A 12803-nucleotide genomic window follows, 5' to 3' on the forward strand; every position below is an offset into this window, starting at 1 on the left:
TTTCCATTTTTTAAGCATCCCCTTACTAAACATTTACCATTTAATCACCAACATCCCATTGTGCCGCAATTGTTCGGAATCCTTTTCCACTGTGGACATTAGGCATATTTTCAAAATGGTTTTGTATTACAAACTAACGAAAAAAAATAATTCTGTTAAGGGTCATTAAGCAATATTCCATATTAACTATCATTACAATCGAATATACTCGAATTCCCGAACGCTACGCTTCGAAGCAGCTGTTTTGATTCGTTATTACCCAGTGTGTGACTTCGAAATAATAAAAAAAAACGAAACGAATTGAAACGGTTGACGAACGTTCCAACAATGTCTATGAAAATTATTAGTAATCAAAGTGAAAAGCGTGATATGACGACGACGATGGCGATGGTGATGATGAAGTTGATGGTTCTTCCTTCGACATTCAGTTCAAGCTCGATGTTTGTTTGTTTGTGTGTAACCAAAAATACTACAACAACAAGGCTGAGAAGCAAACAAACAAATAGAAAAAAGGCTAACATATACATATATTATTGGCTAACTTGGAATGGCTATGTATGTGTTTGTGTATTTGTGTGCATGCATGTGTTTGTTTAACATCACTGAGTGTTAGTAACTTATTTTAAGTTAGCCTCTTACTTACTTCTACTAGACCATGTCATTGTACAACAACAATAGTGAAAGTAAAACAAAAAACAAAAGCAACAACTAAATTACCGCTAAAAACCCTACCAATACAACTACACCAATATTCATATGCCGCCTTAAAAAACAACCCGTCAATCAAAAGAGAGGACGAGTAACTGAGGTTCCTACTAATAGGTCTAGGTTAGGGTTTGTAAGGCATATCCTTTTTTATAGTTCTGTTTTTTTCTCTGCTCACTTTCTCTTTCATTCTCAGTTTCCAAAAGGCCGTGATTAAAGTTCCATAGATTTTTTTCATTGCGTGTGTTTGTTGGATTTTTATGGCTTAATAGCCATATCCAGCCCTCGAAAATATTTAAGGTTAGATTATTTTGTGGTGCTATATTATATACTGATCTGTCTGTCTGTGTGCGTAAAATGATGGTTGTTTGTTGTTTCTTTTTTTTCTGATATGCCTGTTAATGTTCTTAATTAAATAATTCAATTTGTATAAATATTTGCTTTATTAAACTTGTTTTCTTTTGCGGAGGGAAAATTCTTTGGAAATCCTGGGGAAGGATTTAATGGGAATTTTTTTGGATTAGCATATAAAAATGAATAAATAAATACTCCTTAAAGGACTTTACCGTCAGATTGATAGGCTTTAAAGGATGAATAATTTTAGGCTAAAAATTCTGAGTCTGAACATGAAGACACAATAAATACAACCGTCCTAGTAAACCGAAGTAGCGTAGAGACTGATAAGATGGTTGAGGAAGTGAGCAAGGATATCGCCAAGCTCACTACAATAAATAAGCAGCTATCTGGAGCATAAATGCGAAGAATAGGTAGAATGAACTGCAGGAACAAAATTGAACACCATACGCATGCTCACTACCAGAAAGAAGCAGTTATTTGGGGCTAAAAGGCGAATACTAGCCAGAATGAACCGAAGGAACAAAAATGAACAGCAAGTCAATGCTTAGAAAGATAAACCTGACGGCACCTACACTTCCATGGATTCCAACTGGATATCGGCTGCCTCCAACATAAATATGAGGAGCGCTGCATCCGAAACTTCCGTGAATTCCGGTTACTCCAAAATGACTAATTTTGGAAAGAGGAAGGAACAACACTGAACAGAAAGCCAATGGTTAGAAGGATAGACCCGACGGTCACTTATTCGGAATAGGGACGACGATAATGTCTCCGAAAGTACAGACGAACGCCAAATACGCAAAAAAGACAAAGAGCTTCCCTGTCTGCTGATAGCAAGAGAAAGATAGCTTACCCGAAATCAAAGGAGTCTGACTGAGAATGACGATGACGGTTCTAATATCAATAAGTCTAGAGCTGCATCCGAATCATCCGTGAATTCCGGTTGCTACAAAATGACTTATTTCTGGTTAGTAATTTTGGAAGGAGAAAGGAGCAAAACTGAACAGCAAGTCAATGCTCAGAAGGATAAACCTGACGGTCCCTACACTTCCTCGAAAGTGGCGAAGAGGATTAGGTCTTCGAAAACGCAGACGAACGCCAAACCCGCCTAAAAGCAAAAAGCTTCCATTCGGTTGATAGCAAAAGAAGGCATAGCCCATGGCACAATAAGGTAGTCCAATTACCGCAGCTGATGACTTATTTAACTGTCAAAGTGCGTAACTTCTACTTGAATTCGATGTTGCCAACCATGTGAAATATTATAAGAAAACATTTGACAGATGCCTTCATGATGCAATAATAAGGTCATGGCCTATAAATAAGGTCACCAAGGGAGACCAGCTGATTATCGATACCTCTAAAGTTTGCTGTCAAAATGCATTATTGTGAATTGACTTCCATTATGAAAACGTAAACAAAGTCGAAATTTTTGACATTAGACTTGAGAAAAAACAGCTGTTTTCCGATTTCGATTGCTATCTTGGTGACCTTATTAATAGATCTTGAATAAGGTGATGTATCACAACAACAACCTTTGTTTTTGTCTCGATTATCTGTCAAATTTTTCCATATAATATTTCAAATGGTTGGCAATACTGCACATCGCATTCAAATAGAAATTACCCACTTTGACAGATAATCGAGACATCAGCTGCGCTAAATGGACTACCTATTTATTGTGCCATGGATGCCTTCGAAAAACCCTCGATGACAGGGGAGATTCGAAACAAAGCAAATGAGGTGCGAAGACATTAATAACCTCATCCAGGGAGACCAGCTGAATAACAGCTGGTTCTCAAGTTTGCTTCTAAAATCAATTTTTGTGACTTGAGAAAAAACAGCTGGATAACCTTATTAATAGATCTTTGGAACAGAGCTCGAATACCCAGTGGTACTCTAGAGTTTGAAGACTTTTTTCTAGATTTTCTGTTGGTAGAGGAACTTCAAAGATCCACTAGAGATTGAATAAATTCTTTGGACCTTCTACATGTAGTCTGCTTTCTATATATCTCCCAGAGACTGGAGAACTTCTATGTAAGACTTCTTTTGATGTATTGAATTCGATAGGTCCATTAAAATCTATTTTTTATATGACTTCAAAAAATCTAGGACATCTGTAGAAGTTCTTCAGTCATTCTACATTAAAGTGTCCATAGCCTATCCCAAGATCTATTAATAAGGTCACCCAGCTAACGAAAGTCAGCTGTATTTCCTCAAGTATAATGCCAAAAATTTAATGTTTTCATAATGGAAGTCAATTCACAATAATGGATTTTGACACAAACTTAAGAGGCATTAATGTGGCTGGTCTCGCTAGACGACCTTATTTATAGGTCTACCCCAAATAAAAGGAGACTGTCAAAATCCATTAACTGAGGGTGACGATGCCGGCTAATAATATTCAATATTCCGCAAATTCCGGTTACTCCAAAATGGATAATTTCTGTTTAGTAATTTTGGAAAGAGGAAGATAGTAGCAACGAATGGTAAGGAGCGGACATCTTATGTAAAGGTTGTTAGGAGGTACACCAGAGACGGGTTCTGCTATGCACTGATCGCGAAAACAGAGCGACTGCGACCTTCTATGCGCCTTACAAGAAAACTCAAGATTCTATAGGAGTTTTAGAGACGAGATACCTTTTTTCACCGTAGACTTTGTATCCCTTCTATTGGTCCTCTTGAAATAGGACACATTTTATAGATTTTATATAGAAAATAGAGGTTATTCTATAGAGCAATTTTTTTAAATACCCAAAAGGTAAAAGGTCTTCTATATGCTTTTTGGAACGTGAAGCCAATTTATAGGTCATAAAAGCATTAAATGGGACTTCGAAAAATTCAAGACACAGAATATTTTCCTCGGAAGTGAACTTCCCCTACATATTGGAGGCCTTCTCGCTTAATGTGTCCTCCAGAGATTGAAGGACATTACCTAGGTCTTCTTCTAGGGACTGAAGGCATTCTATTGAAGGCTTTATTATTATTTTTTACGACATTTTCAATTATTCGAGAGTTAGGACTCCTTCTGCAGGTCTCATAAAGTCTGAAGGCCTTCTATAGGTCTTCAAAGAAACCCAACTCCTTTATAGGAGTTTTAGAGATAATATATTTTTCTTCCGTAGACTTTGTATACCTTTCATAGGCCTTCTCTAAGGAGACCCATAAGGAGGTGAAGGATGCGGTCAACAATCAGATAATAGAGAACGTGCTGCATGGGGGCGACCCCATTTATCTGGATTGCTGCAGTTTCAAGCGGAACTATCTAATGCTAGAGTTTGAGTCATCAAAGGGCATAGAAGACTTTTCTCAGGTCTAGTGGCAAATAATTTTGCATTAAATGATACAATAAAACTTAAGTTTGTGAGGAATAGGACCTTTATCAATTACAAAAGGCAACAGCCTTCGTCTGAGTTTAGAGCAGCGAGTTAACAACAGAACGCATGTTCGAAGTCTACAAAACAGAACACTGGTGGTGAAGAAGTGAGAAGTCTTCCACGGGGAAAAGAAAAATATGACTCCATTTGTGGTGGGCCTAGACAGATTTTCAATGGCAAATCTGATGAAGACCAAGGACTAGGCGCACTATGTGCCTAGCGTAGTCTTTTACAAGATTGGGAAGCGAAGGATTGGGGAGGGGATGCCATAAAAATTAGCGAAGATAAAACACACAGCAAAAGGATTTAGGGAACCGAGGTCATCCAGGTAAACCTCCCTCGGAGTGAGACGGCAACACTGGGCCTGTGGAAAGAATAATTAATCCATTCGTACACTAGAGATTGGAGAGCTTCTTTGGGCCTTCTACATTCAGACTATTTTCTATAGATCACCTAAAGATGAGACAATACCCTTTTCCTCCTTAGACTTTGTATCAATTCTATAGGCCTCTCTAATTTTGGTATACTTTCTCCAAAACTTTCTATAGAAAATAGAGACTATTCTATAGGTTCTCTACATACTAGATACCTCCATAACAGCTTCTATATGTAAGTGACCTTGTAAGAGTCCTTTGTATAAAATATCTATACAATATCCGTTTTTAATACTGGAACTTGAAGACCTCCTATAGATCTTCTATATAATGCCAAACCTCGGTAGAGCATTTCGGTACAGAGTACTCTCTTCCTCCGTATACCTTTCATTTGCAGAATACCTTTTATTACCCCTCCTTTGGGAACCGGAATCTCTTTACTAAAATGTTCTTCCTCTGTAGGTCTTTTTCCTACTAAAATATTCTGATCTTCTATTGGCCCTCTAAAATATGAACATTCTTCAATAGGTCTAATAGGTAGTTAAACAGGAAACAATTTTAAGAAGTTATTCAGTTTTTAAAACTCCCACAGATATCTTCTATTGGACACAGGAAACTCTTCTATGGGTCTTCTAAAAAAATCTAGCCTCTGTGGGAAATTTGGAGACAGAATATCTCCTTCCTCTATGGAATTGCCAAAGAAGCCAACCGAATCTTGAAGAGACACAAAATTTCTTTCAATCTGATAATACCTCGAGGTTTTATAGTTTTTTAAACCCATGGACTTTTGAATACCTTTAGATGCTTCTCTAGAGATCCACGATAAGTCTATAAATGTAGCTTAGAATACGCCTTCAGCCTTTTAAGGGGGGCTCCTGAAAAGGTTTTTATTTTAAATTAATTCAAATTATGAACATTGTTTAAATTACAACAATTTATTTTCAATAAAAATATATTTCATTTAAAAAATAAATCTTAACAATAATCTAACCTATCTAAATTAAAAAAATCTTAGTCGTCATCCTCTTCATCGTCATCATCATCTTCACTGCTATCCTCTTCATCAAATACCTCCATATCATTCGATTTTGATTTGATAAGCAACAAGCCGTCATCATCCTCTTCGTCATCGCCATTCATTTCTTGATCTGATCCCGCCTCCAAGGTTTTTTCTTTTAATTGGGGATTTTTCGTATATTGCTCCTTGGCCGTATTCAAAAGGATGCGCATGGTGTACTTATTGAAGTCGCAACTAAAAAAGAAAATACAAATATTATATTCAATTTAATTTCAAAAAAAGTTTCATCTCTGAACTCACATCCTATTCAGCGTCTCATATTTACGTGAAAGCGATTCATGCAGCCCCAACAGTGAGGCATGTTGAAAAACACCATCCCGATTACCATGGGTCAGTAGTAAACTACATGACCATTTCAAATAGAATTCTATGTGTGGTGAAGTTTGCAATTGCCGGGAAATGACCTGGAGTAAACGATGTGCCAAATGATCTGGCAAGGTGGAGCAAATTAGTTGTACTAAAAAGGAAGAAAAAATTATTAATTTCTTTATTTATTCCACAAGGAAATTAAATCCACTTACTATCATTATAGGGTATACTCTCTAGTGCCAAATTAATAACATTTATTTCGTTCAATTTTAACGCCATTATTAAGGCCTTTGAGAAATCATTTGCTTTCAACGATTCCTTAATGGCCTTGGGTGTTACCTCCAATGATAGGTCCAGGGGATCGAAGACGACACCTGTGAAAAAAACCAGAACAGATTTTCATTAAATGAAAAAAAAATAATTAAATTGTATTTCAAAATTCCCCTCCTCACCCTTATCCAAACTGTAGATGCACAATCCCTCCGTACAAGCCGCCGCAAAGGCCTGCCCTGTCGGTGCAAATTTCACTGAAAATACTTTCATTTCGGGTTTGAAATTACGCGCTGCCATATCGCCTTTTTGTACACCAGGCAAACGTATGGCCACATTACCACCTTCAAGCTCCTCTCTTTGTTCCACCAAAGCCATATTACCAAATTCGGTCATATTACGGCGATTTATGAATTCCTGGGCAATAAAAAATGGGAATTATTTGGGAATTCTGGTAAGTGAAGGGGGGTTTTTACTCACATTCAGACCATCGAAACTTTTATTTTGTGTTATTTCGAATTTCTTCAAGAGCATAGCCTCTCTGACATGATAAATGCATATAACATTGGAATTGCCAGCGGCCAAGATGCATTCACCATCCACAGAGTATTCAATGGAGGAAAAGTATCTGAAAATGAGAAGGGAAAAAGTAGGTATTTTTAAATATAGGATCAGGATTAAAAAGAGGAGACCAATAAAAAAGCGTTCAAAAGATCTGAATTTTCAGGAGGTCCTTCAAAAGTTCTCCTGTAAAGAGAACACATTCTTCGAATAATGAATAATGTTCATACTTCAAGGAACAAAAAAGACCAAAACATTTTAAGAGGTCCAAGAAAAGGTATTCTATGAATTATGTTCCAAAATTTCCTACACTAGCCTGATATTTTATAGAAGACCCATAGAGGGCCTACAAGTTCCAAATGGCATATTGAAGGCCTTATATTTCCGAGAGGTTTAAAAACTAGCTTCTACTGATCCTAATCCATAAAGAAAGTCTTGGTCGTTGTGTCATATGGCTTACGCTGTCTCTGGCTACGAACCTTGGAGCTTTCCCTTCTAGAGGAGGTTGATGCCTTCTCTGTACTAGGCTGTTTCTCCGCCGTTTGTTGTCCAGAGACAACCGCATATGGGGTAGATGGGTCAGCCAGACGCGAAGTCATCGTCTTCTTGTGTGAAGGTTTCGGATCTTCTGAAAAGCGGATGCGCTTCACAGATTTGCTTTGTGGGGGCGGCATTTGCTCTCCCAGGAGACGATGGTTCCTTGCCGGACTCCTTTCCTATTCGACGACCTTCTTCCTATTTCGACCACTGGTGGATCCACCCAAAGCTTTAGCTTCACCTTTGTCGCTAGGCGTAGAATAAGGCTTTGAGACAGAGCCATCCACACGTTGATCACTCCTATGGGTGACATTTTGTTTCGGTTGTTCTCAGTAGCCATTTCCTGTGCCTTTTGACTAGGGATAGGCTTCGAGCTGGGCTTCAGATCTGAAGTCGGCTTAGCACCTTTGTCAGAGACAGTGGCCTTCGCCGATTCCAACATCTCGAGTTCACGATGGAGTGCTTGCGGATAGATTCTTTCGAACTTCCTTACGAATCTTATCTTGAGGTAAACCTCCCTCTCCGAAATCAAATTAGCGTCTCGCCCCACGAATTTGTGGAGATACGAAATAGTGTTTGTGTTTCGCTTCAACAACTTCTCGGGCCTTCCCAACATTTGAGCCACTGTCCGTCGCTGGGGTCTCGACAGATTCCCCATCGTCGGATATCGCCTCCTTCGCAGGATGCTCTGGAGTTTATTGTCGACAAGTGCCGACACAGGACCTATTGTAGTCAGACTTGAAGTCGGTCAGTCAACAGGGTCTTGGCTTCCTTCGTTAATACTACAACAATCCCCCTGTGTAGACTTGGTTGGGATCACCGTGGTGTTCAGCTTATCATCAGTTAGTGTGAGATTCAGTAGTAGTTCCTCCGGAAGCGCATCCCCACATTTCTCTTCCGGTCTAACTGGTCGAAGATTTCCTTACTTTGCTCCTCTAGACTATAGCGGATAGCGTTTACAGTTCCGTGTAGGTCGTCCCCTCCCAGAACTATATCTAGAGACGGATTTTTATCAGTCTTGACCTGCTCTCCCTCCTTTCAACTTACTTTCCCTTTTGATTTTGTTTGGCCGTGATGACATCCGTCTCCAAGCGTCCACTATTCAAATCATTAATACCCTCAATGGTACTAATTTGGGTGGCAGTTTTGACATCAAACACGGAAATGTTGCCATTCAAGGTGGCGACAGCGACCTGGAACAAAAACAAAAAAAATTATAGATTCCCAAAAATATTATAAACAAAATTTAGAAAGCTTACATTCTCCCCATTGGGACTAAAGGCCACTGAGGTAACATCCGACAGCACATCAATGGTTTCATGTTCCGATTTCGTTTCCAAACAATTCCAAATCTTTATGGTTTTATCCCAAGAGCCCGACACCAATGTGGAGGAAGTGGGTACCGGAGAAAAGGCAATGGAGCACACAGGACCCTCATGGCCACTAATTACTTCCAAGAGTGTACCCAATTTAATGGACCATAAATAGATTTCAAAAACATCTTGACCACCGGCGGCCACTAATTCATCGGAATAGTCTACAGCCACGGAGGAGAATTGCACAACACGGGGTGAGGTAAAGGTACGGAAGTTGCGGTACCTGGGGAAAAAGAAATTTTATTATCAAATGCAACACAAATTTAAACCCCTTCCATTCCCCGGAACTTGCCTATTAATATCAAAAGCCCTTACGGTGCCATCCAAAGAACTGCTCACCAAAAATTTCTTACTACGACTGAATTGCAGATCCGTCACACCACTGGTGTGTTCATTGAAGGTGACAAAACAAAAACCACTTTGTGTGTTCCACAACTTCACCTTGGAATCTTCACCTCCGGTGGCAATGTATTGGCCATCTGGGGAATAGCTGATACAGGTCATTTCACTGCTATGACCTTGCTGCTTCATAATGTATTGCTCCGATTGCCATTCCCATACCAACAATTGACCCAATTCTCGGGAAGCCAATGCCACCCAATCACCCGTGTTATTAAACAAAGCCGTCGAAATGGCATAATCCGAAATACTCAAGGAGTGGATCATATTAACCTCAGGCAATTCATACAGGTAAAATGCGCCCGTGCTAAAACCAACAACCATAATTTTGGTTTTACGATTATAATGGGCTGCTGTGAGCATAGCATCATGATTCTCTTTGCGTGGTTCATCGGCCAAATAATAACGACCAAGTTTTTTGTAATAAAACGGATGCCCCCTCTTTATGTCCTCATCTTCCACTTCATTGTCATCTACAATTTTCCCAGCCTGCAGTAATTCCTCAGCAGTGGGATTACGTTTTTCCAAAGTATTTTCCACATCATCTTCTTCCTCGTCGGAATCATCAGCCACCTTCTTGGCTGCCTTCAATCGCTTCTTTGTCAAATACGATAAATATTGTTGACGTTCATGATCCTCCACTCGCTCTATGGAGGACATATCTCTACTACATTCCCACAAACACAGCTGGCCATTGCGTGACAAAGTATTTGCATCCAAACTATTATTTTCAAAGAAGCAGGCCACAATGGAATCGGTATGGCCACCCAAAACGAAGGTACGGAAATGCTTCATGAAATAAATGGAAATAACTTTGGTTGAATTATCACGACATCCAACAAGTAAAAATCTGGAATCTGTAGACCAATCTAAATAGGTGATATCATCGAAGCCACCCAAGAAATGTCTTTCCAGTACAAAGGGATTATATTCTCCGGTCAATTCTCCTGGGGCTTTAAAGACGAATACCAAATTTTGCATAGCCACAGCAAAATGTGCCCCACTTGGGCTGAAGACCACACAGCGTACATCATGTTGGAATTTATGGCTATGTATAACGGTACACGAGACCATACTTATCAACTGGGCCTCATGATTTTCATTGACGGCCAGCAGAAGGCTGCCATCGGGCGACAAGGCCAAGGTGCGATAATTGTAGCTTGACGAAAGGGATAAAGTGCGGGCTTTGTTGCTAGAAAAAGGGGGAATAGAAAGAAAAAACGTGGTTAGTTTGTACGCTCCCAAAATCTCCTCTCACAACTTACTTCTTCAGATCGTATAAGGTCAAACGATTACCCACCGGGGTAATAATGGAATTTCCATCTGGCGTAAAGAGCACATTGCCTCTTCGATATATGGTACCAAGTAAATTGGAAAACTGAAAAAATAAATAAATTTAAATATTATTGTTGTTGTCATGATCAACCAAGGGAACTTATGCATGTTTCGTTTTGTTTCCCTCTAAGAAAGTTTTCTGTTTTTCCATGGATTTTTAAGGGAATTCCATTATTCCCCCAATTGCTCCTCTTACCTTATAGGAAAACTTCATATTTTTTTAAGAATTTAATTCAAAATCCGCAGCAATTTAATAAAGAAAATCAACCGAATTACTAGTCCGCAAAAATGTAAACAAACGTTCTGTGTCAACACGTGCATTCCCACACAATTGTGACAGCTTATGCGGTCTGGCCACACAACAAACTCGCCGTATTGATTGTGGTGGATAAAGCAACACAGGCACATCGCAATTCAGTTAAAAAGTAAAACAATTATTTAAACGTATTTCAAACAGCTGTTTTGTAAGAAGGGATCTATAGATCGGTATTGAGAACAAAATAAAGTGGTTTTGGAGAACAAAATAATTATTTTATTCATTAAGTTTGTAATAAATAAATAAAAATAAGAATAAAAAAATTATACTGAGACAGAAGAAATTTATTCGTATGTAGCGTTCAAGGCCTATTAATAAGGCCAAGGTGAACAGCTGAATACCATTATTGTAAATTGACTTCCATTATAAAAACAAAATCCAAATTTTTGACATTAGACTTGAGAAAAAAAAAACAGCTGACTTTAGCATTCTGACAGAACCTATTAATAAATCTCGTAGCGTTATAAAAACATATCATTGCAAGTGATCAATAGGTCTAAGGACTATAAATAAGGTCATCCAGGGAGGCCAGAAATCAGCTGCCTGTCATGTTGGTTGTCAAAATCAATTATTTTGAATTGACTCCTATTAACAAAATCCAACTTTTTGACATTAGACTTGTGAAAAAACAGTTGACTTTCGCTTGCTGGGTGAACTTATTAATAGATCTTGGAGCGTTATAAAAATATATCATTGCATGTGATCAATAGGCCTATAGATAAGGTCGTCCAGGGAGGCAAGATATCAGCTATCTGTCAAGTTGGCTGTCAAAATCCATTATTTTGAATCGACTCCCATTATTTACTCCCACGTAAATTAAGGCAAAATTTTTGACATTCGACTTGATAAAAAACAGCTGACTTTTGCTAACTGGGTGATCTCATTAATAGATCTTGTATAGGTCGATATGTGGTAAATTTTTTTTTGTCAAATTTGTATAGACAAGAAAATCGACTTACAGAAAATTCTTGCAGGTTCTGCAAGGGTATATGTTATTTATCATTTTTCCTTCGTCCACAGACTTTTACAAAAAGATTTTCTAGAACTTCCATTTGTTGAGTTGGCAGACTCTGATCGAAGACGTCCTTCGAGTCAATGCGGTCATAGAACCACAGAACTTGTAAGCATTGAACCCAATGATCGCTGGAGGGCATATTCCGAACACCAACTATCTAAATATATTGTTTTAAACGTAATCGATGGCATTTTTAAGCTGATGAGCTGAGGAGTAGAAAGAAGGGCAGTAAATCGCTAAAAGGCAGCACTTGGAGTACATAAAAGGAGACATTTTAAAACAATAGGACAGTGGTTAGCGTGAGGTTTGCGTTTATAATTCAGTGGAAGAATATTCATGAGAACTGCAACGGGGTATCGCCTTCTCAAGATCTCAGCGGGTCATCTTCAGTAGGCGACGAAAAGCATACCGCTCCTTTTGAGATCAGTGGTTTCGGAATATTCTACTAAATAGAAATTAATTAAAATCAAAACACATCCATCGGCACAAAAATTGAGTATTTCCGGAACGAACTACTTCATTAGAACTAATTTCGATAAAGGAACTATAGGAACTAGTTCCACTTCTTCAGTTCCTTTTTCTGACCTCGTATCTTTTTTTCTTGACTTGTTTCCTTTTCTGATCTCGTTCCTTTTGAGATGCGTAATTTCGGAATATTCCACTAAATAAAAATTAATTAAAATAAAAAAAATCCTTATTTATTTCATCCATCAACGAATCCACACGAACTATGTGAGCGAAAACGAAGAGAAAAACGAAAAGCACGATGAAAGAGAAAGATTCAAATGAACTATCTG

The 12803-nt window shown here is 38.5% G+C and overlaps 1 protein-coding gene across 1 annotated transcript; it reads right to left on the bottom strand.

Moving 5' to 3' along the window:
* Positions 1-5821: 5821 nt before the first annotated feature.
* Positions 5822-10933, bottom strand: LOC133333978 (periodic tryptophan protein 2 homolog). The gene is made up of 10 exons (XM_061542286.1): positions 10872-10933; positions 10606-10718; positions 9234-10532; positions 8825-9164; positions 8613-8758; positions 6948-7095; positions 6650-6884; positions 6410-6571; positions 6129-6345; positions 5822-6062 (listed from the first exon to the last, which is right to left on the bottom strand). The coding sequence occupies exons 1-10, from the start codon at positions 10887-10889 to the stop codon at positions 5822-5824; spliced, it is 2919 nt and encodes a 972-aa protein (XP_061398270.1). The 5' UTR covers positions 10890-10933.
* Positions 10934-12803: the final 1870 nt, after the last annotated feature.

This window comes from Musca vetustissima, unplaced genomic scaffold (assembly GCF_032173495.1).
Source record: "Musca vetustissima isolate MV318-11 ecotype Yass unplaced genomic scaffold, APGP_CSIRO_Mvet_v1 utg63664, whole genome shotgun sequence".
In the NCBI taxonomy this organism is placed as follows: domain Eukaryota; kingdom Metazoa; phylum Arthropoda; class Insecta; order Diptera; family Muscidae; genus Musca; species Musca vetustissima.

Coding starts and splice junctions, on each gene's coding strand:
- LOC133333978 (XM_061542286.1), bottom strand. Junction 9,165..9,233: donor AGGGCTTTTGATATTAATAG/GCAAGTTCCGGG, acceptor CTTTTTCCCCAG/GTACCGCAACTTCCGTACCT. Junction 6,063..6,128: donor TATGAGACGCTGAATAGGAT/GTGAGTTCAGAG, acceptor TTTCTTTTTTAG/TTGCGACTTCAATAAGTACA.